This window comes from Lepus europaeus, chromosome 11, assembly GCF_033115175.1.
Source record: "Lepus europaeus isolate LE1 chromosome 11, mLepTim1.pri, whole genome shotgun sequence".
Lineage (NCBI taxonomy): Eukaryota > Metazoa > Chordata > Mammalia > Lagomorpha > Leporidae > Lepus > Lepus europaeus.
In genome coordinates this window covers 65,401,222-65,421,812 of record NC_084837.1, presented here as the reverse complement: position 1 = coordinate 65,421,812, position 20,591 = coordinate 65,401,222, and the positions used below count along the sequence as shown (strand labels likewise).

At 47.2% G+C, this 20,591-nt stretch overlaps 1 protein-coding gene across 3 annotated transcripts in view; it reads right to left on the bottom strand.

Moving 5' to 3' along the window:
- TUBGCP4 (tubulin gamma complex component 4) overlaps positions 1-20,591 on the bottom strand; it is a 49,502-nt gene that overhangs the window by 16,516 nt on the left and 12,395 nt on the right. For 2 of the 3 annotated variants that reach the window (XR_009867309.1, XM_062205774.1), the window contains exons 6-13: positions 17,020-17,099; positions 14,327-14,528; positions 12,359-12,524; positions 12,034-12,158; positions 3,726-3,776; positions 3,217-3,322; positions 1,987-2,094; positions 1,388-1,529 (exon numbers count right to left, since the gene is read on the bottom strand). Coding sequence is in view for 2 of the 3 variants with exons in the window: in XM_062205774.1 (XP_062061758.1) it covers positions 1,388-1,529; positions 1,987-2,094; positions 3,217-3,322; positions 3,726-3,776; positions 12,034-12,158; positions 12,359-12,524; positions 14,327-14,528; positions 17,020-17,099 (980 nt within the window). In the remaining variant the exon portion in view is untranslated. The remainder of the gene's footprint in view (positions 1-1,387; positions 1,530-1,986; positions 2,095-3,216; positions 3,323-3,725; positions 3,777-12,033; positions 12,159-12,358; positions 12,525-14,326; positions 14,529-17,019; positions 17,100-20,591) is intronic. The other variant, XM_062205775.1, reaches the window with a different exon arrangement.

Sequence of the window (20,591 nt, the reverse complement as noted above, 5' to 3'; positions counted from 1 at the left end):
TCTCTCTGCCTCTCCTTCTCTCTCTCTGTGTAACTCTTTCAAATAAATAAATAAATAAATCATGGCCAGTGCCACAGCTCACTAGGCTAATCTTCTGCCTGCGGCGCTGGTACTCCGGGTTCTAATCCTGGTTGGGGCACCGGTTCTGTCCCAGTTGCTCCTCTTCCAGTCCAGCTCTCTGCTGTGGCCTGGGAAGGCAGTGGAAGATGGCCCAAGTGCTTGGGCCCTGCACCCGCATGGGAGGAACCGCCTTGCTCCTGGCTTTGGATCGGTGCAGCACCGGCCATACGGCCATTTGAGGGGTGAACCAATGGAAGGAAGACCTTTTTGTCTGTGTCTGTGTCTCTCTCTCTCTCACTGTCTAACTCTGCCTGTCAAAAATAAATAAATAAATTCTTAAAAAAAATAAAAGAAGTACCATAGTGTTGCTGATGGGAAGCAGGACAGTCTGTTATTGTTTGTATTTAAAGAATCTCACAATAAAACATAAAGAAAGGACAAGGGCCCTGCAGATGGCGCAGATGGCTCAGCTGGACACGGGCTCTGGACCTGCCCGAGGCGGCCTCACCTCTTCTCGCTGACGCCCAGTCTGAGTGTCTCTCTCTCTCAAAACAGGAGGCTCGGTTGCCCCACTGCCTCTCCTTAGGAGTAAGGAGGTGATCTCCCTCTTCAGCACATGAAGCTGGATGGCTTCTCCAAGTATACCAATTACAAATGACAGAAGTTGGGGAAGAAACTCGTCGGGTCCGATGGCATCATCAAAGGCTAGACTCACTGCGCTGCCCGAGATGCCACCCTTCAGAGGTCACAACCTGGCAGTCTAGAAGTTGCTTATTTGGCTCATTAAAACAATATAGTTTTAAGTGGGTCCGTTCCCTCCCACTCATTCCAGCGCCCAGCACTCCCTGCTGTCTCACATCCACAGCCTCACCTATTAATATGAGCATCCTAAGGGCCTGAGTTTGCAACCACTGATTAACAGACTATTAAAAACTACTTGGCAGTCTTGCTCCCACCAATTCTATTCCCGATAATTTCTTCCCTTAGAAGGTGGGAGAGCACTGTGGAGCAGTGCCAGCATCCCATATGGGTCAGTTCAAGTCCTGGCTGCTCCACTTTCAATCCAGCTCCTTGCTTATGTGCCTGGGAAAGCAGTGGAAGATGGCCCAAGTGTTTGGGCCCCTGCGCCCATGTGGCAGGCCCAGATGAGGCTCCTGGCTTCAGTCCGGGCCAGCCCCAGCAGTTATGGTCATTTGGGGAGTGAAGCAGCAGATGGACAATCTCTGTCTCTCAATGTCTCTGTAAAAGTTTACCTTTCAAATAAATAAATAAATCTTAAAAAGTAAGGTGGGTAACATTTATCTGTGGGAAACTCAGAAACACTCACTTTTCCAAGACAGCTGGAGTAAAGAGAATGTGTAGCGGCCACTGGACTTTGTAGGAAAGGCCGAGGGCTGCCCAGCCAGAAGCAGGGGCTTCCCGGGGAGAAGCTTCCCGAGACGGCCCTTCTCTTCCCTGAGCGGCATCTGCTGTCATCAGGGAAGTAAAGAAAAAAGACAACCGGGTTATTCTAGAACCAGAGACTCGGTAAGGGGTAGGACACTGGGACGTGAGGGCTCCCTGGAGGCTGTGGCGTTTGCACATAAAGGGGACACAGGCAGAAGAAGGCATAGAACCTTCTGTGGGGTTCTCTCAGGAGGTCTCTGATTTTTTCTTTTTTCCAGCTTTAAGGTCTGGAGGCTAGAAACAAACAGGGGCCCCTCTAGCAGCCTGACAACGAAACCCCAAAAGACAAAAACCCCAAAAGACTTGAGCATATGACTTCACCTCCTTTGGAGTTCCCCTTTCTCCTGTGTAAAATTAGGGGTCTGCACAGGACGACTTCTAAGGCCCAGTGACACGGCTTCAGTGGGGGGAGGGGGGGCGGGCAGGGAAGGGCCATGGATGGCGAGCAGCAGGAGCACAGGGGGCGGGGGAGGCGCACACCTTTATGCTCCTTCCCGTGATACTCAATTGTCAAGTGCAGCAGAGGGAGCAGGTTGTCGTCATCTAGCAGCACCTTGTGTGCCGACTGCTGAAAGGCTACATTCACATCTGTAAGACAGAACATGGCTGGCAAGGATGCCTGGCGGCCCGCTTCCCCCAGCCTGCCTACGTTCAGAGCAGGGCGCGCTGGACACCGCTCACTCACTCCGCCTCCTCTTTTGTGCTGCTAATAGCACCCTGATTTTCCTCAGAGAATCATCCCCACCCAGGACGGCTCCTGTACTTCCAGCGGGGTAGGTGATCTGCCTCTAGGGCAAGGCAGGTCTGAGCTTTTCAGGTGTCAGAATCTATAAATTCTTTGCTTACGTAAATTTGAATTACATTTTCTAATATCTGCAACCAACAGAAATACCGTATGAGTTCAGCGGACATCACTGATTCACTGAGCTGGAAGGATGATCGGCCTGCTTCAGCCTCTCCACCCCCTTTCTTGTTCTGGCTCTGACCCTCCCCAACTCCCCTGAACAGGAGTGGCGACAGGCTGGTCAAAGCGAGGCCATTTTCCTGGCTACGCCCTAGCGTCTGACTCCATTGATGCAGGGGCGGGCACAGGATTTGGGGTGAGCCAGCCAATCAGAACCCTCTCACTGGAATTCTCTAGCTGCTCCCAGAGACACTGAGTTTGGGTCTTTCCCTGGAGGACACTGTGAGGCACGTTCCTGGGAGCCACTGGCAGCCATGTTTCCAGGTGGGCCTGGAAGATCCCCAAGAGCACAAGAGATACACAAGATACAGGACAAGAATCCGCACAGGATCCGAGTCCCTAGCTTCAATTTTCTGAGGTCCAGCTATAACCCCGTCCTGCTGGAGTTTTAGATACAAGAGTAAAATTCCCCTTTTCTCACTACGTTAGCTCAGGTTAGATTCCCATCATTCACAACCCAAAGGGCTCTAATGCAACACTACAGGTGACAGCAGTGCCAGTCGGCTCCACGAAGCACACATGGCTATAATCTGGCGAGAACAAAATACCTGGTGCAAAGCCCTGACCAACCCTCCAGGAAGGCTCACAGGCCAAGAAGCTGTTCCTAACAGCCACAGCGTGAAGCCTGCCCGGAAGGGTTCCCAGCCTTGGAAACTGCTCTGTGATTCGCCAGACTGCTCCTTTGAAGAGCAGGCCCCAAAGCACAGCAGCCAAGAAACGGCCTGCCACTTGCACCGGGGGATTACCGTGCTCCGTTACTGCCGTCGGGGGTGTCTTTAACATGTGTTGAGCTGTGTCAATGAAGGCCTGAAACAGTTCTCCCCGTCCCAGGAGGTAAAAGTCTTTAATGATCTGAGGAAAGAACCAAATGTCAGCATTCAGTAGAGGAGCACCAGGAGGGCTCCAACATCCTAAGGGAGACATGCGCTTTATTTCCATCATCAGTTCGAGCCCAACCTACAGAAGGAGAGAGGCATTTGGCATTTCAAAGAGGCACACTCAGTCCACTCAGGACAGCTGGCGCGTGTCTGGTACCACTTATTTCATGGCACCATAATTATATTTTTTTCCAGAAGCAAGCAAACTCCTGAGTCTTATATTACAGTAGATTTGTAGCACTGGGTATAGTTTGCTCACTTGGATGAAAACAAATGAGTCCAATCTGGAGGACTGAGTATAGACGACCAGGGCTCGCGGCACAGGCTGGAGCATCTAAGTCCTTGCTCCCAGCATCATTTTAAATGGGAGTTATTACCTTTAGCTGACCAAGTAAATCTGACTCTTCTACCATCAGCTTCCAGAGGTGCTGTGAAAAGAACCAACAAAACAGAGACAAAAATGCATTACACTGAAAAACATCTGAAGAATGGTTTTGAACAAATCCAGCATTGTATTGAAAACAGAACACAGACCACTACCAAGTTGAGTTAATCTAAGGAACAAAGGACACTTTAACTGCAGGCATCCCGACCTGCACCTTACATGCTAGGTCCAATGTCCACCCCGAGACTGTCGTTACTAACAGAGGGTCTCACTCACTGCCTGCACAGAAAGTCTAAGAGGACTGACACAGAGATCACTGGACTAGTAAGAGAATTCAGCAAGGCTGATGATTAATATATAAATGCCACTCTGTAAGCAGCATCAAAGGTAAAATCCTGACTCTAGGGTTTTCTCAATGAAGTGGTCTTTAGGAATTCCGGATACCAGCTTTCTTCACCCTGGAGCTCATCTTCCCTTCTCTCTAACCTCACTGGAACTGACACAGATTAGGAACAGGCAAATACGCATTATTAAAGTAGCTGGCATCCCCAGGGGTATTTAAGCTCATGTGCCAGAACCATGAGGCATGTGAAGAACAAACAACACAGTACACCAGACATTACTATCTGAAACAGAAATTACAGCACAGGAAAGTGGACATCACAGTGTGCTGTCCAGACCTCCCCTGGGAGACCGAGTTAACCGTTACTCCAGCTGCTGAGCCATTACATTTAGGTCTTTGATCATTTTGAGTTAATTTTTCTATGTGGTACAAAATATAGATCAAGTTTTAAATTTTTTTTTTTTTTTTTTTGACAGGCAGAGTGGATAGTGAGAGAGAGATACAGAGAGAAAGGTCTTCCTTTTTGCCGTTGGTTCACCCTCCAATGGCCGCTGCGGCCAGCGCATCTTGCTGATCCGAAGCCAGGAGCCAGGTGCTTCTCCTGGTCTCCCATGTGGGTGCAGGGCCCAAGCACTTGGGCCATCCTCCACTGCACTCCCGGGCCACAGCAGAGAGCTGGCCTGGAAGAGGGGCCACCGGGATAGAATCCAGCGCCCCGACCAGGACTAGAACCCGGTGTGCCGGCACTGCAAGGCAGAGGATTAGCCTGTTAAGCCACGGCGCCGGCCAAGTTTTTAATTATTTTTTGCATATGGATATCTACTTTTTCAAGCAACATGCTTTTTTCTTGTTTTTTGTATATTTGTGTTGCTATTATCCTTCTCTTTTAAGCCTATTTATCAAGAATATTTTAGGGGCCAGCACTGTGGCATAGATTAAGCCTCCACCTGTAGTGCTGGCATCCCATACGAACACTGGTTCAAGTCCTGGTTGTTCCACTTCTGACCCAGTTCCCTGCTAATGGCCTGGGAAAACAGTGGAAGATGGCCCAAGTGCTTGGGCCCCTGCACCCGCGTGGGAGACCTGGAAGAAGCTCCAGGCTTCAGACAGGCATAGCTCCAGCTGTTTGGGGAGTGAACTAGCAGATGGAAGACCTCTTTTCTATGTCTCTTCCTCTCTCTGTAACTCTGCCTCTCAAATCAATAAATACCTCTTAAAAAAAAAATATTTTAAGTTCTCAGCCTGTGTCAGGCATCTCAGGAAAAGTTTTTTTTTTTTTATTTGAGAGGCAGAGAGAGAATATGAAAGAGTGCATGTGCAAGAGGTCCCATCCACTGGTTCACTCCCCAAAGTGCCTACAATAGCTGAGGCCGGGCCAGGCTGAAACCAGGAGCTGGGAACTCAACCCAGGCAGGTCTCCCACATGGGAGGCAGGAACCCAGTTATCTGAGCCATTATCACCGCCTCCCAGGGTCTGCACTGACCGGAAGCTGGAGCCAGGAATGAAACCATTTTTTGATGCAAGATGTGGTATCTTAACCAGTGTTTTGCCACTAGGCCAAACACCCATTCCAAAAACAGATCAGAGACTAAGATTTAGTTGAAAGAAGTAAAGGAAGCAGAACTGAGCTGAGAGGATACCTCGCCATGTGGTTGTAGCAGGAGCCTCAGCCAATCCAGTGGAGGTCACTGAAGCCAGGGTCACCCTTCAGACATGTCCCAGATTGAGGCTGGGGGCTAGGCCACTTTGCTCCTGCATCTACCAGTTATTGGGCCTGGAATGCTTTCAGGGAGGGAGCAGAACCGTGGGTAAGGAAGCTCCCTTGAGCCAAGGACAATTCCTGGAGTGCCAACAACCAGCAAAAGACTGCCTTCACCATCCTTCCCCCCACCTCGGGCTGACAGCCAGAGACAAGACTCCAGGTTGTGCTGGGAGAGGAGCACCAAGTGAGCACAGGACGGCATCCTGGAAATCACTGCTGGGCTGGTCAAACCCAACACTGGGCAGACCCTAACAATCCTTGTAGATGGAGCCCCTGGACCCACTCTGGGGGAGACCAGTGGCCTCAACGGATTGGGCAGATACCCTGACCAGTACCACCTGTAGCTGGCTGCAGGACATCGTGCTGCAAGTCCACCTGAGCAGCAGGAAGCCCAGGGCCATGGGCGCCCTGGCCCTATCCCACGCTATGCTGGTCTCGCTGGGCTGCGGGCTCTGGATGTGATCTACTGCTGCTGTTGGTGGCCACAGTTCTGATCACCACATTCCTCCCCCAGCTCCAGGCAAAACAACACAGAAAGAGTAATTGCCTGTCTGAGGAAACAAAAGTGAAGTACGTGACAAGATGCTGTAGAGACCCTGGGCTGCTCCCTGCACCCAACTCAACTTCAGGCTGGTACACCTGTGACCCTGGCCACACTCCTGCAGCTACAGGGATCCAAGCAACCCCTTCAGGACTCGGGGATGGCATTTCCCCAGCTGCAGCCACTGTCACTTGAGGGCTGATGCCCCATGATCCTAGCCCTGGCCTGTGGGCCACATGACCCACACACTCCTGAGAAGAACACTCCACACCCCATGCCCTGGCACCAACTACGATGGAAGACATAACTAAACTACAATATCCCACTGAAGTCAAAATACCAAGGAAAGCAACACATCAAGACAAGTCTTCAGGAAAAAAGCCTTTGATCACAAGAGCCACTTCTCATTATTTTTAAAATTATTTGAAAGGCAGAGAGGCATCAGTCTTCTATCTGCTGGTTCAGTCCCCAACTGCATGTAACACCTGGACCTCAATCCAGTTCTCCCACAGAGGTGGCAGGGACCCACACTGCTGCCAGCCTGAGTGTTAACAGGAACCTGGGCCAGAAGCAGAGGAACCAGGACGCACACCAGGCACCCTGATATGGGATGGGGGCATCTCAAGCGGAGTCTTCACTGCCGCACCAAACACCCGACCCCAAAGCTATTTTTTTTTTCGTTAGATTTATTTATTTGAGAGGCAGAGTTACAGCCAGGATTGGGGGAAGAGGAAGGGGTAGAGGGAGGGGGAGGGAAAAAGGGGAAGGGAGGAGAGGTAGGTCTTCCATCAGCTCATTCACTCCCCAAATGGTCACAAATGGCAGGAGCTGGGTTAATCCACAGCCAGGAGCTTCTTCTGGGTCTCCCACGTGGGTGCAGGGGCCCAAGCACCTGGACCATCCTCCATTGCTTTCCCAGACCATTAGCAGGGAGCTGGATCAGAAGTGGAACAGCTGGGACTTGAACCAGCACCCATATGGGATGTCAGTGCTACAGGTGGAGGGTTCATCTACTATGCCGGCCCCCAAAGCTTCTCTTTAAATGTGATACAGGGGCAGGTACTGGTGCAGCAGTTTGGGATGCCCACATACCATATTGGAGTGCCGGTTCAAGTCTTGGTCCTTTCACTTCTGATCCAGCTTCCTGCTCACGAGTGCCCTGGGAGGCAGCAGATGAGGGCTCAGGTAGTTCAGTCCCTGTCGCCCACGTGGAGACTCAGACGGAGTTCTGGGATCCTTCCCACTGGGGAGTGAACCGGGTCTTCCACCTGGTCTACCCTAGCTGTTGCAGTATTTTGGGGGAGTGACCCAGTGGATGGAAGATCTCTGCCTATGTGGCTCCTCTCTGCCTTCCAAAAAATCTAACTACCCCATTTTATAAGGTTTCTATAATCTTTATTCCAAAGCTCATAAGAACACAGGAAGAGAAGAACATAGCCTTGTCTCACTAGTGAACATAGATTCGAAAACTCCAAATAATGCTTTGGCCAACCAAACCCAGCTATATAATAAAAAATAAACCATCAGGGCTGGCGCTGTGTACCAGGTAAAGCCACCGCTTGTTTGTGTCTCAGCTGTTCTACTTCCAATCCACCTCTCTGCTAAAGGCCTCGGTAAAGCAGTGGAAAATGGTCCAAATGTTTGGGCCCCCTGCAACCATACAGAAGACCTGGATGAAGCTCCTCTCTCTTGGCTTCAGCCTGGCCCAGCCTTGGCCATTGTGGCCATCTGGAGAATTGAACCAGTGGAGAGAAGCACTCTCCCTCTATCTTGTCTCCCTCTTCTCTGATTTTCACATAAAATAAAATTCTTAAAAAAAAAAAAAATCAAAACCAAGTAGCATTTATTCCAGGCAAAGTCAGCATCTGAATATCTGACTAGGAATTGGCTGCCTGACTATAAATAGACTAAAAAAGATAAAGAATCCAGAGCAAGAAATTATACCTTAGTTAATACAGAAAAAACAGTTGATAAAATTCAGTATCTACTAATGATAAAAACTCTTAGCAAATCTGAAGAGAATTTCTTTAACTTGATAAGTGGAGCTTATCAAGCAGTGGAGCTGGGACTAGAACCCAGGCACCTGACATGGAATGCGGGCATCCCATGCAGCACCTTCACTGCTAGGCCAAATACTTGCTGCTACACGCACTGTCTCTATGAACTAACAAATCAAGGATGCCCATCAACACCTCTACTGTTTAACACAGTTTATATAAACTTCATCCCAGCTGTTTAGTGAGATATTAAAGAGCCTATCCAAAAATTGAAAGAGAGAACAACTTTAAGGATTGGAAGTTTTGAAATTCTCATTTGTAAATATGATCTATTTGGAAAAAAAAAACTCAAACTAAAAGAGTTCAGCACCATGCCAGGTATAAAATTAACCCACAAAAGTCAACACCACTATTTCTCTATATGAACAATAACCAACTAAATATATAGTTAAAATAAGAAAAACTATTACTCTAAGAATTTTTAAAACTTTTCATTGAAGTACTAAAATATAGAAAAGCACACAAATCATAGCTTGAGGAACTTTCAGAAATAGAAAACACTTGTTACAACCGGTGCCCCTATCAAGAAACGGAACAACTGAACATGGGCAGCACCCTACAAGCCCCTTCATGCCCCTTCCACTGACTCAAAGGCAAATACTAACCTGACTTCCAGCACCAGATCAGTGAGGGAACATGTTTGACAGACACCTCCCCCCTTTTCCTTTTGGGCATTCTATTTCTTCTCATTACTATAAATTCTCATTGTTACAATAATACTATTCAAAAATGACAACTAGCTACAATTCTGACACCTTGAGGAGTCTGAGGTCTCTTTTTTTTTAAGATTTGTTTATTTATGGGTGGGGTGCTGTAGCGTAGTGGGTAAAGCCGCCGCCTGTAGTGCTGGCATCCCATATGGGTGCCAGTTTGAGTCCCAGCTGCTTCATTCTGATCCAGCTCCCTGCTAATGCGCCAGGGAAAGCTTGGGAAAACGGTCCAAGTCCTTGGGCTCTTGCACCGTGTGGGAGACCAGGAACAAGCTCCTGGCTCCTGGCTTTGGATCGGCCCAGCTCTGGCCATTGTGGCCTTTTAGGGAGTGAACCAGCAGATGGAAGACCTCTCTGTCTCTCTGCCTTTGCCTCTATGTAACTCCACCTTTCAAATAAATAAGTAAATCTTAAAAATAATAAAAAAAAAAAAAACCTCTTTTTCAGCTCTTGGCTTCAGTTCCAGACCTGGCCATTGTGGCCATTTGGGAAGCGAACCAGTGGATAGTAGAAATATCTCTGTTTATCACTCAATCTCTAACTACCTTTCAAGTAAATAAATCTTTTTAAAAAAAGAATCAAATACTATGATACTTCAAAGTCATTTAAAATCTAATAGTCGATGTCTACATCAAAGCTCTGTCTCCCACAACCAGATTTTACAATAGTGACCAGAAGAGGCAGCCGCCTTTGCGGTAGATTACTGTGCTTCTAACCTGCAGAAATTGGCAAAGCTTCTTGGTAGTTCCAGAAGCCAACTCTAACGTGCTGCGTTCTAGGCTGGCCTATGCTTCAAAATCAGCTGCAGGGGTTTGTCTGTTGGCTGACAGGTTGGTTTGCTGAAATCCAACTAGCTTCCCCCCCTTTTGTTTTTTATAAAGCAAGTGTTGTATGGGACTACATTGGCCCCAAAAGTCCAGGAAAGGTGGAGGGATGATGATCTACCTTCTAGAGCTGCAGAGTTGTATTATGAGAGTTAACTATAAAACTTGTTCTCAGTTTTTTTTCGTATGTGTGTGTTTGTGTGCAAATTGTCAAAATATTTACTTAGTATAGAGTTGGTCTTCTGTGTATAAAGTTAATTGAAAATGAATCTTAATGGAGAATGGGACAGGGAATGGGAGAGAGAGTAGGAGGTGGGGTGGAAGTGGGGGGCGGGAAGGTGGGTATGGCAGCGAGAATCACTATTTTCCTAAAGTTCACTATTATAAAAATCACTATTATTCCTAAAGTTGTGCTGATGAAATTTGTATTCATTAAATAAAAGGTTTCTTTGGGGAAAAAAATAATTACCATGTGGGCCAGTGTTGTGGCACTGCCAGGTAAGCTGCTGCCTATGATGCTGGCACTCCATGTCGAAGTGCTGGGTTGAGTCCCGGCTGCTCTGCTTCGGATCCAGCTCCCTGCGAGTATGACTGGGAAAGCAGCAGCAGACTGCCAAGTCTTTGGGCCCCTACACCCACATGGGAGAACCAAATGGAGGCCCAGTCCAGGCCACTGCAGCCATCTGGAGAGTGAATCAGTGGCTTGAAGATCTCTCTCTGCCTTTCAAATATTTTTTTTTTTTAAATATCAAGTCTTTAAGTGGAAGCATGATTTTTTTTTTTTTTAAGATTTATTTTATTGTATTTGAAAGACCGTGGCCGGCACTGTGGCACAGCAGGTTAACACCCTGGCCTAAAGCACTGGCATCCCACATGGGCACCAGTTTGAGACCCAGCTGCTCCACTTCCAGTCCAGCTCTCTGCAATGGCCTGGGAAAGCAGTAGAAGATGGCCCAAGTGCTTGGGCCCCTGCACTTGGACCTGGAAGAAGCTCCTGGCTTCTAGCTTAGGATCGGCGCAGCTCCAGCCATTGCGGCTAACTGGGGAGTGAACCATCGGATGGAAGACCTCTCTCTTTGCCTCTCCTCTCTCTGTGTAGCTCTTTCAAATAAATAAATAAATCCTTAAAAAAAAAAGACAGTCACAGAGAGAGGTAGAGACAGAGAGAGAGGTCTTCCATCCGCTGGTTCACTCCCCAAATGGCTGCAACAGCTGGAGCTGTGCCAGGAGCCAGGAGCTTCTTCTGGGTCTCCCAGGTGGGACTTGGCCCATCTTCTACTGCTTCCCCAGGCCATAGCAGAGAGCTGCATCAGAAGAGGAGCAGCCAGGACTGGAACCGGCACCCACATGGCATGTCGGCACTTCAGGCCAGGGCATTAACCTGCTGCACCACAGTGTCGGCCCAGCGTGATTTATTTTTTTAAAGAGCTTATGTATTTGAAAGGCAGACAGATAAAGGAGGAGAGAAAAAAGAGACCGACCAACGTTCCATCTACTGGTTCACTTCCCAAACACCTGCAACAAGCCAAAGCCAAGAAGCCTGGAATTCCATTCAGATCTCTCACAGGAGTGGCAGGAACTCAAGTTCTTAGCCCATCATCTGCTGCCTTCCCAGACACGACAGCAGGAAGCTGGATAGGAAGTGGAGTAGCCAGGACTCAGTCCCAAGTACTGAGATGAAATGCGGGCATCCTAAGTGGCAGCTTAACCCACTGCGGCACAATGGCTGCCTCTGGATCAAAATTTATAAAGCCACTCTGAAAGATAAGTAAAGTACTAAGCTCTTGATTCCTCGGAGTTACCGCTAAGTTTATAGAAAGACTCAAAATACTGATGGTAAGAAATAAAATTAAGATTTCCCTTTTATTCCACTAACTAATTAAAGATCAAGGCAGCTTTGCCTTTATTATAAAAAACAGAATGCTATTTTCTTCTTCACTTATTACCCTTTAGCTCTCAATCCTCTCCAAGCCAAGCTCTGTTTCAAGAATAAAGTCAAGCAGTCGCTTTCTGGGGAACTAGTCACTTTTCTCCCCCCGAAACGTTCGGGTGAAAGGCAAACCTCAGCCACAGTGCTCCGGATGCGGTCCACCACCTGCTCGAAATCCACCAGGCTGAAGAGCGGCTGCTGCTTCAGACGATGCAGCTCTGCCGCAAAGGTGTCCTCCTGGTTTTTCAAAATGGAGCCTGCAAAACAGGAGGCGCTGTCAAAGGATGACCAGACAGGGGAGGCAGGGTGTTCTGGGCGGGGCTTTCCCTGGCAGGCTTCTCCGGCAAACGTGTTGTGACTGTGCTGCCCTCAGTCCGCGACTATCGCAGACCAGACAAACTCCCGGGCCACAACGGCGCCTCTGGGGATGTGGTGGACTGGGCGGGGAGATGCCTACCTTTTCTAGTCAGGTTCACATTTTGATTCTCAAACATCTGGACAGATTCTCCAACAAAGAGGATTTTTTCAGCAACCCTCACTGGAATGTAGGATGGCAGAATCTCCACCCGCAGGGAAAACTGCTTTAGAGATGGTGCCAGCATGTTCTCTTCCTCAATCAGGCGCTGGTCAAGGAAAGAACCCGGATCAGGGATGAAGGACAAAGAAATGGGAAATAAGAAAACATCTAGGAACTCTGCCATCCCATGACCTCTATTTTCTAGAAATGGGCATTTTAATCCTGAAGTTGTACAAATCTTAAATTGCTGGTGTGGGAAAGATTTATTCCATTTCCAGACAGGAGGGCGGCACAGCGGAAGTAACAGCTCTTTTAACAGTGGAATTGTAACCCTCATTCTGCCTTTACTACTGAGTAAAAACCTGCGCAGTCCAGCAGTTTCCTTACTCGTACATGAGAAAGCTGGTCTTTATTCTTTTCAGGCCTCATACACACATCTGCTAAGCTGGAGCTCCCTAGACCCTTTCTTCCTCCTGTCCTGCACATTCTACTTAGATACCCACTCATCTCTGTGGCTTCGCGGAGCATCCTAACAGCTTTAATCTTTTCAGATCAGCGGCTTCTGCGCACTTATAAAAGCGCTGGACTTTCAAAGCAAATGTACACATGTAAAACATCTCAGAGAACCTCCTGAAGCCACTCACGGACCCCAGATGCCACTGCTGCCACTGAGTCTCCGCCTCCTGGACATTCCTGCAAGTTCTCAAGCCCAACAGCCCACACTGAACCCATCTTCCTTCCTCAACACCAGCAATACATATTCCGTATCGTAGCCCCTCACCTCACCTAGCTGCTGAAGGCAGACACTTTAGTATCAGTGACTTCCTTCTAGACTCATCTCCAACAAACCACTGAGGACTGCTGATTCCACATTCTCTTTCCATAGTCAGTTACAGTTCCCTCCGTTAGTCTAGCGCACTGTTATCTTTCACTTAAATATTCCCAACACTCTCTTTATTGGTTGATACACCTCTAATCCTAATTTTAAAGAAATGATTCTCCACACAGCATCTGGCACGAGCTGTCATAAAGTCTGAATGTGTTACTCTCTTGCCTAAAATTCTGGAGTGGCTCCAAGCTCTTTTCAGGTTCGAGTCTAAATTCCTTCCTATTGTTGACAGGGGCCTTTACAATCTTGCCTCTGCCTAACCTGATCGCCTCACCTTTTGCCACCTCCTTTGTCTCTCTCCTTCCCTCATCCCTCAGTGTACACATAATACTACAAGCTTTTACTTGACCATTTCTATTGAATTACTAATGGTTCCCCAAATAAGCCACGTCCTTAGGACCTCTGTACCTTTATGTACATCATTTCCCTCTGCCAGGACATTTCTTGGCCTCTTCTTCCAAACTCTGCAATTTAGACATAAATTCCACTGAAAAAGCCTTCTCTAGTTATTCTAAGATCCTATCCCCAAATCATGTCCCAAGAACACTCGCACTTACTCTTTCAGAGCATTCAGAACACTAATAACTGTTTACTTCCTGTTACCTTCCACTAAACCACGACTACTAACAGAGCCTGGCGCATATAGGCATTCAATGAGATGCTGTAACGGGGAGTGAGTGAATGTGTAGATGGGTGGATGAACGACGAGGACTTTAAGAAGTTTGATCAAAACTCCACACTATTCAAAAGCTACAGGGAAGCTATCGTTCACAAAGGCAAGACATAGTGTTAACCTCTTAATGGGCATACTGCACATCCCGGAAAAAAGGGAGATGGAAGGAAGCTGACAAACATTTCTATTCTGTCGTCTCACATTAGGTACTATAAAGTCCAATGTTGCATTCCAAGAGCTGATGGAAGGTTGCCAGGCCAGGATGAGCTGAGGAGGCAAAAGATCACTGACTACCGACTTCTCTGACCCCTGGCAGGAGCACGCTAGGCTTCTGCTGCACTCTCACCAAGTCCTGGAGTTCCCGCAGCTGTTTTCCTGTTAGTCCCCCGATGCCTAGATCCTCCTCATCCTCCTCTGGCTGAGCACTGAGGTTACCAGAAGATGGACCCTGTTTGATGAAGAACTCTTCGTACTGGTCTAGGAGGAGTCCATGTAACATCCAGGCTGAGAGTTGTTTGTACATGACCCCATGACACACAGCCAGGATTCTGAGGAGAGGAAAGCAAGAGCCTTAAAAGTCCATTTACAAAAGACTAAACCCCACCACTGCCACAGAGGAAATGCTTCCAACTGCGACCAGATAAACAGAGGCCTGAGAGCTTGATGAGTCATAAGGGAAATAACCAATTAAGTTAAAAATAATTGTGCTATTTTAATTTAAATGTTTATGGATGGACTAAGCAATTCAATTTCCATTCGGGCAGTCCACATATTAAAGTTTGAAATTTCAGTAAATGTTCAGATAATTCTTTGAGGAGAAGTACACTATTTTTCTTTCTTTCTGTGTAAAGTAAGTTTAAAAATTGATGGGTCCTTGGGGGCCAGTGCTGTGGCATAGCAGGTCAGGCTGCTGCCTGCAGTGCCAGCCTCCCACACGGGTGCTGGTTTGAGTCTCAGCTGCCCCACTTCCGGCCCAACTCCCTGCTAATGCGGGAGGGCATCAGAGGATGGCCCAAGTGTTAGAGCCCCTGCACCCATGTGGGAGACCCGGAGGAAGCTCGTGGCTCCTGGCTTTGGCCTGGCCCAGCCCTGGCTATTGTGGCCATTTGGGGAGTGGACCAGTGGATGGAAGTCTTCTCTCTGTGTAACTCCACCATTCAAATAAATTTAAAAAACTTTCAAAAAAAATTGATGGATCTTGAAAATAATTAAGTGGATTTAATAGTCTCTTTTTGGCTAATATAGCATTAACTGGCTTATTAGCTCACTTGGCTAATCCTCCGTCTGAGGTGCTGGTACCCCAGGTTCTAGTCCCGGTTGAGGCACCGGTTCTAGTCCCGGTTGCTCCTCTTCCAGTCCAGCTCTCCGCTGTGGCCCAAGAAGGCAGTGGAGGATGGCCCAAGTGCTTGGGCCCTGCACCCGCATGGGAGACCAGGAGGAAGCACCTGGCTCCTGGTTTCGAATCGGTGCAGCATGCCAGCTGTGGCGGCCATTTGGGGGGTGAACCAACGGAAGGAAGACCTTTCTCTCTGTCTCTCTAACTCTGCCTGTCAAAAAAAAATTATAAATATATATTTATTATATATCTAAACATTATCTTATGTTTTAAAGGAATAATAGAAAATTAAGTCTCTAAAGCACGTACTGGAAAGTTCCTTGCTCTGCTGAGGGTTTACCTGTATAGCAGTAATAGTGAAGTTTAAGAGTTGTGAAGGAGGGATGCATTTGGCCTTGGGCCACTTGTATCTGATATCATAGTATCTGGGTTCAAGTCCCAGCTCCAGCTTCCAACTCCAGACTCCTGCCAGTGCGGACCCTGGGAGGTAGCAGGTGATGGCTCAAGTGGCTGGGTCACTGCCACCCACGGGAGAGACCTTGACTGCAGCTTCAGCTATTTCAGGCATTTGAGGAGTAAACCACCAGATGGGAACTTACTCTGTTTGTCTTCTGTCTCTCAAAAAAGGAAAAAGAATAAAAAGAACTGTGAAGGGCCTCAGAGAACATTTATTATAATTTGTGGTTAATGCCATGGTCTCTTTCTTAAAAATGAGGATGAGGGTAACAGGAAGATCTGATGGGTGGCTTTAGAGCACATCGTACATTTACTTGTATGTGCCCATAACCGTAAGACAAATACAACTTTGTATAATTTTTTGGTATCTCTAAAAATATTTATTTACTTATCTGAAAGACAGTGACACACAGAGAGACATCTTCCATTTGCTTGTCCACTCCCCAAATGCCTGCAATGGCCAGGGTTGGGTCAAGCAAAAGCCAGGAGCCAAGAACTCCATCCAGATATCCCTTGTACTTGGGTCATCTTCTGTACATTAGCAGGTAGCTAGATTGGAAACAGAGTAGCTGGCACTTGAACTGGCACTCCTAGATGAGATGCCGGTGTCACAAATGTTGGTTTAATCCACTGTGCCACATCAGCCCTCATTTTTTAATACTATGCAAAAAAGTCTTTTTGTAAAGTGTTACAGTATTTATAATTTTAATAGCCTTATAGTCTATAAAGTCACTATATCTTTATTTGGCTTTTCTTCCATTGCTGGTCTATTTCCTGATACAGTAAACATTACTATGAAAATGCTTGATGGGTCCTCGGGGCCCAGTGCCAATTTTCAATAATTTTGTTAGAATAAAATTCCTAAGAGTAGTATTATGATTACAAAGCATGAATATTTTTAAGTATCTTGATTTGAAAATTTCACTCAAGTAACAGAGATGTCTAGACATAAGCTATATCTGACACATGTAATGGAAACCCTGCAAGGATAATGGAATCCAAAATTAAAAAGGATTGTCACAAGGTCATCTGGGCAGCAAATTCCTGGCTTTGATACTTGATACTTTATAACCCTGTCTTTGCAACGTCTGAGGTATCCTAAGGATTACAGGGGCTCCTCTGTTCATGGGGCTTTTTCTGCTCTGGTCATAACTTTCCTGAGCAAAACCTGAAATGACCTGAAAATGAAACATGCGACAAATCAAGTCACTCGACCACCTCCCACCACCAAATAAGCCATGACTTACTTTACTAGTGCACTTCGAACAGGAGGCAGCCCTCCACAGCTGTGTTTGTAGACTGTTTCCAGGATCTGACAACCATGAATCTGCAAAATACGCCTTGTCAAACTGGATTCCGTTTTAACAGTTCATGCAATACAAACTCATATTCCTTATTCACTCAGTAGTGCACAACCCCACAAGAATGGGGATAGACTTCCTCACACCAGTTATCTGCAGTGGTTTCCAAAAAGACGGACCCCCTTCCTCCACTCAGTATCATCTGTTCATGAGGGGACTTGTTAGAAATGCAAAGTCTTTAATGGGGCCAGCAATACGTCTGAACAAACCCTCCAGAAGATTCTAGTGCAGTGAAACTTGAGAAACGATGCAATAGGCCGGCGCCATAGCTTAACAGGCTAATCCTCCGCCTTGCGGCGCCGGCACACCGGGTTCTAGTCCCGGTTGGGGCGCCGGATTCTATCCCGGCTGCCCCTCTTCCAGGCCAGCTCTCTGCTGTGGCCCGGGAAGGCAGTGGAGGATGGCCCAAGTCCTTGGGCCCTGAACCCGCATGGGAGACCAGGAGAAGCACCTGGCTCCTGGCTTCGGATCAGCGCGATGTGCTGGCCACAGCGGCCATTGGAGGGTGAACCAATGGCAAAAAGGAAGACCTTTCTCTGTCTCTCTCTCTCACTATCCACTCTGCCTGTCAAAAAAAAAAAAAAAAAAAGAGAAACAATGCACTAAGGAAACCAGAATCATTTGGGCTGAATACCAAAGCTCCCATTTCCAGCTAAGGCCTTATTCAGACTGCTTACATGGAATATACTGATATTCCAATTCTGAGGCCTGTGTCCTTCAGGTTCCTTTATTTATTTATATTTTTACCACTTTGAGGCATAATTTACATATTTAAAAACTCACCCATTTTAAGCATAGTATCTTAACCATAATAAATTTACAGCTTTGTGCAACCATCACCATAATCCAGTTTTGTAATATTTACATGACCCAAAGCATACCTGTGTGGCTGTTTACAATCAGTCCTCATTATCATCTTCAGCCCATACTTTTGCCCCTTGTTTTTTAACTCTGGGGAGCATTAGCAAGCTAGTTTCTCTACCTCTATTCTGCCAGAATAGAACACTCACCTACCGCAATTCCTCTATTCAGTTTCCCCTCTCCTTCTCTGCAGTCAATGGATGTAAAAAGTCAAATGGGGACGTGCAACCTTATGCCACGATTGACAGAGATCCCTACTCTACCTTGTACCTTCACGGCTGACCCTCGGTATCCTCAACCTACTGAACCTTTTAAAGGACTCAGTGTGATAATATACATAAAGCACCACACGCAGTGCCTGGATGTTGTCTTTGATGAGGGCAATCAGCTTCGAAGGGTCAAAAAGCACCTCCCTGCTGGTTCTGCTGGCATAGGATGAATAAACCTATACATATACAGCAGAAAAATAAAGCAGCAATGTGGCAAGTTAACTGATTAAGTAATTATATTCATCAATGTGAACATCCCAAAAAGCAAAGCACAAATCTAAGAGCCTAAAACCATGCAGAACTGAATTAAACATGTTTAATACATTGGTCCATTCAGTAAATTCAATAGGAGAGCAGAGCCTTCTTCTAATGCTAAATCGTGAAGGATTTATTCCTGTTAACTCAATCCAGAAAAGATATTTTCCTGATCCTGAGTAACTTTTCAATGACTATGATAAAACGTGTTACAAGAACAGACATACTGGTGCTGTGGCATAGTGGGTAAAGCCACAGCCTACAGTGTCGGCAGCTCATATGGGTGCTGGTTCGAGTCCCAGCTGCTCCACTTCTGATCCATCTTTCTGTCATGGCCTGGGAAAGCAGTAGAAGATGGCCCAAAAAAGTCCTTGGGACTCTGCCCCCATGTGGGAAACCTGGAAGCAGCTCGTGGTTCCTGGCTTTGGATTGGTGCAGCTCTGGCCGTTGCGGCCAGCTGTGAAGTGAACCAGCGGATAGAAGACCTCTCTCTCTCTCTCCCCCTCTGCCTCGCCTTCTCTCTCTATGTAACTCTTTCAAATAAATAAATAAATCTTAAAAAAAAAAAAAAAAAGGTGCATTTGTGGAAGGCATTGTGGGAAATGCCTGCATCCTATATATCAAAGTGCCAGCTGCACTGCTTCAGATCCAGCTTCCTGCTAATGTGTCTGGGAAGGAAATGGATGATGGTCCAAGGCCCAAGTGCTTGCATCACTGGCACCCACAAAGGAGACTAGAATGGATCTCCTGGCTTCAGCTTGGCACAGCCCTAGCTGTTGTAGCCATTTGGGGAGTAAACTATAAAGAAGATCTCTCTGTGTCTCCCTGTCACTCTTTTTTTTTTTTTTTTTTGACAGGCAGAGTGGACAGTGAGAGAGAGACAGAGAGAAAGGTCTTCCTTTGCCGTTAGTTCACCCTCCAATGGCCGCCGCGGCTGGTGCGCTGCGGCCGGCACACCGCACTGATCCAAAGCCAGGAGCCAGGTGCTTCTCCTGGTCTCCCATGGGGGCCATCCTCCACTGCACTCCTGGCCACAGCAGAGAGCTGGCCTGGAAGAGGGGCAACCAGGACAGAATCCAGCACCCAGACCGGGACTAGAACCCGGTGTGTCGGCGCTGCAGGTGGAGGATTAGCCTATTGAGCCGCGGTGCCGGCCACACTCTGTCTTTCAAATAAATAAATCCTTTTAAAAATAGGAATATTTACTTAAAAAAAAAAAGTGGGGGGGGGGAGGGGAGGCTGGTGTTGTGGCATAGCAGTAAAGCTGCTGCCTTTGATGTCCGCATCCCATATGGGTGACAGTTCAAGTCCTGGCTGCTCCATTTCCAATCCAGCCTCCTGCCAATGTGCCTAGGAAAGCAGCGGAGGATGGCCCAAGTGGTTGGGCCCCTAATCCCATGTGGGAGACCCAGAAGAAGCTCCTGGCTCCTGGCTTCAGCCTGGCCCAGCCCTGACATTACAGCCATTTGGGGGAGTGAACCAGCAAGTGGAAGATTTCTGTCTCTCCCTCACTCTCTGTAACTCTGCCTTTCAAATAAATAAAATAAATCTTTTTTAAAAAATAGCCATATTTAACCAATAAACATCTGGGTTTCACCCAGTGATGTCATTATTCGCAGAAAACTACCATGAACCATATAAACCTATTACTTTCTAAGAATTAACATTCTGCTTCTCATGATCCATACCCTACACTTTTTTTATGATTTTTTTTTTTTTGAAAGTCAGAGTTATAGAAAGAGAGGGGAGGGCCAGCACTGTGGCATAGCGGGTAAAGCCGCCACCTGCAGTGCTGGCATCCCATATGGGCGCCAGTTCGAGTCCCATCTGCTCACTTTCTCATCCAGCTCTCTGCTATGGTTTGGGAAAGCAACAGAAGATGGCCTAAGTTCTCGGGAACCTGCCCCCGCATGGGTGACCTGGAAGAAGCTCCTGGCTTCAGATCGGCACAGCTCTGGTTGTCGCAGTCACTGGGGAGTGAACCATCGTATGGAAGACCTCTCCCTCTCTTTCTCTGCCTCTCCACTCTCTGTGTAACTCTGCCTTTCAAAATAATAATAATTAAAAAAACTT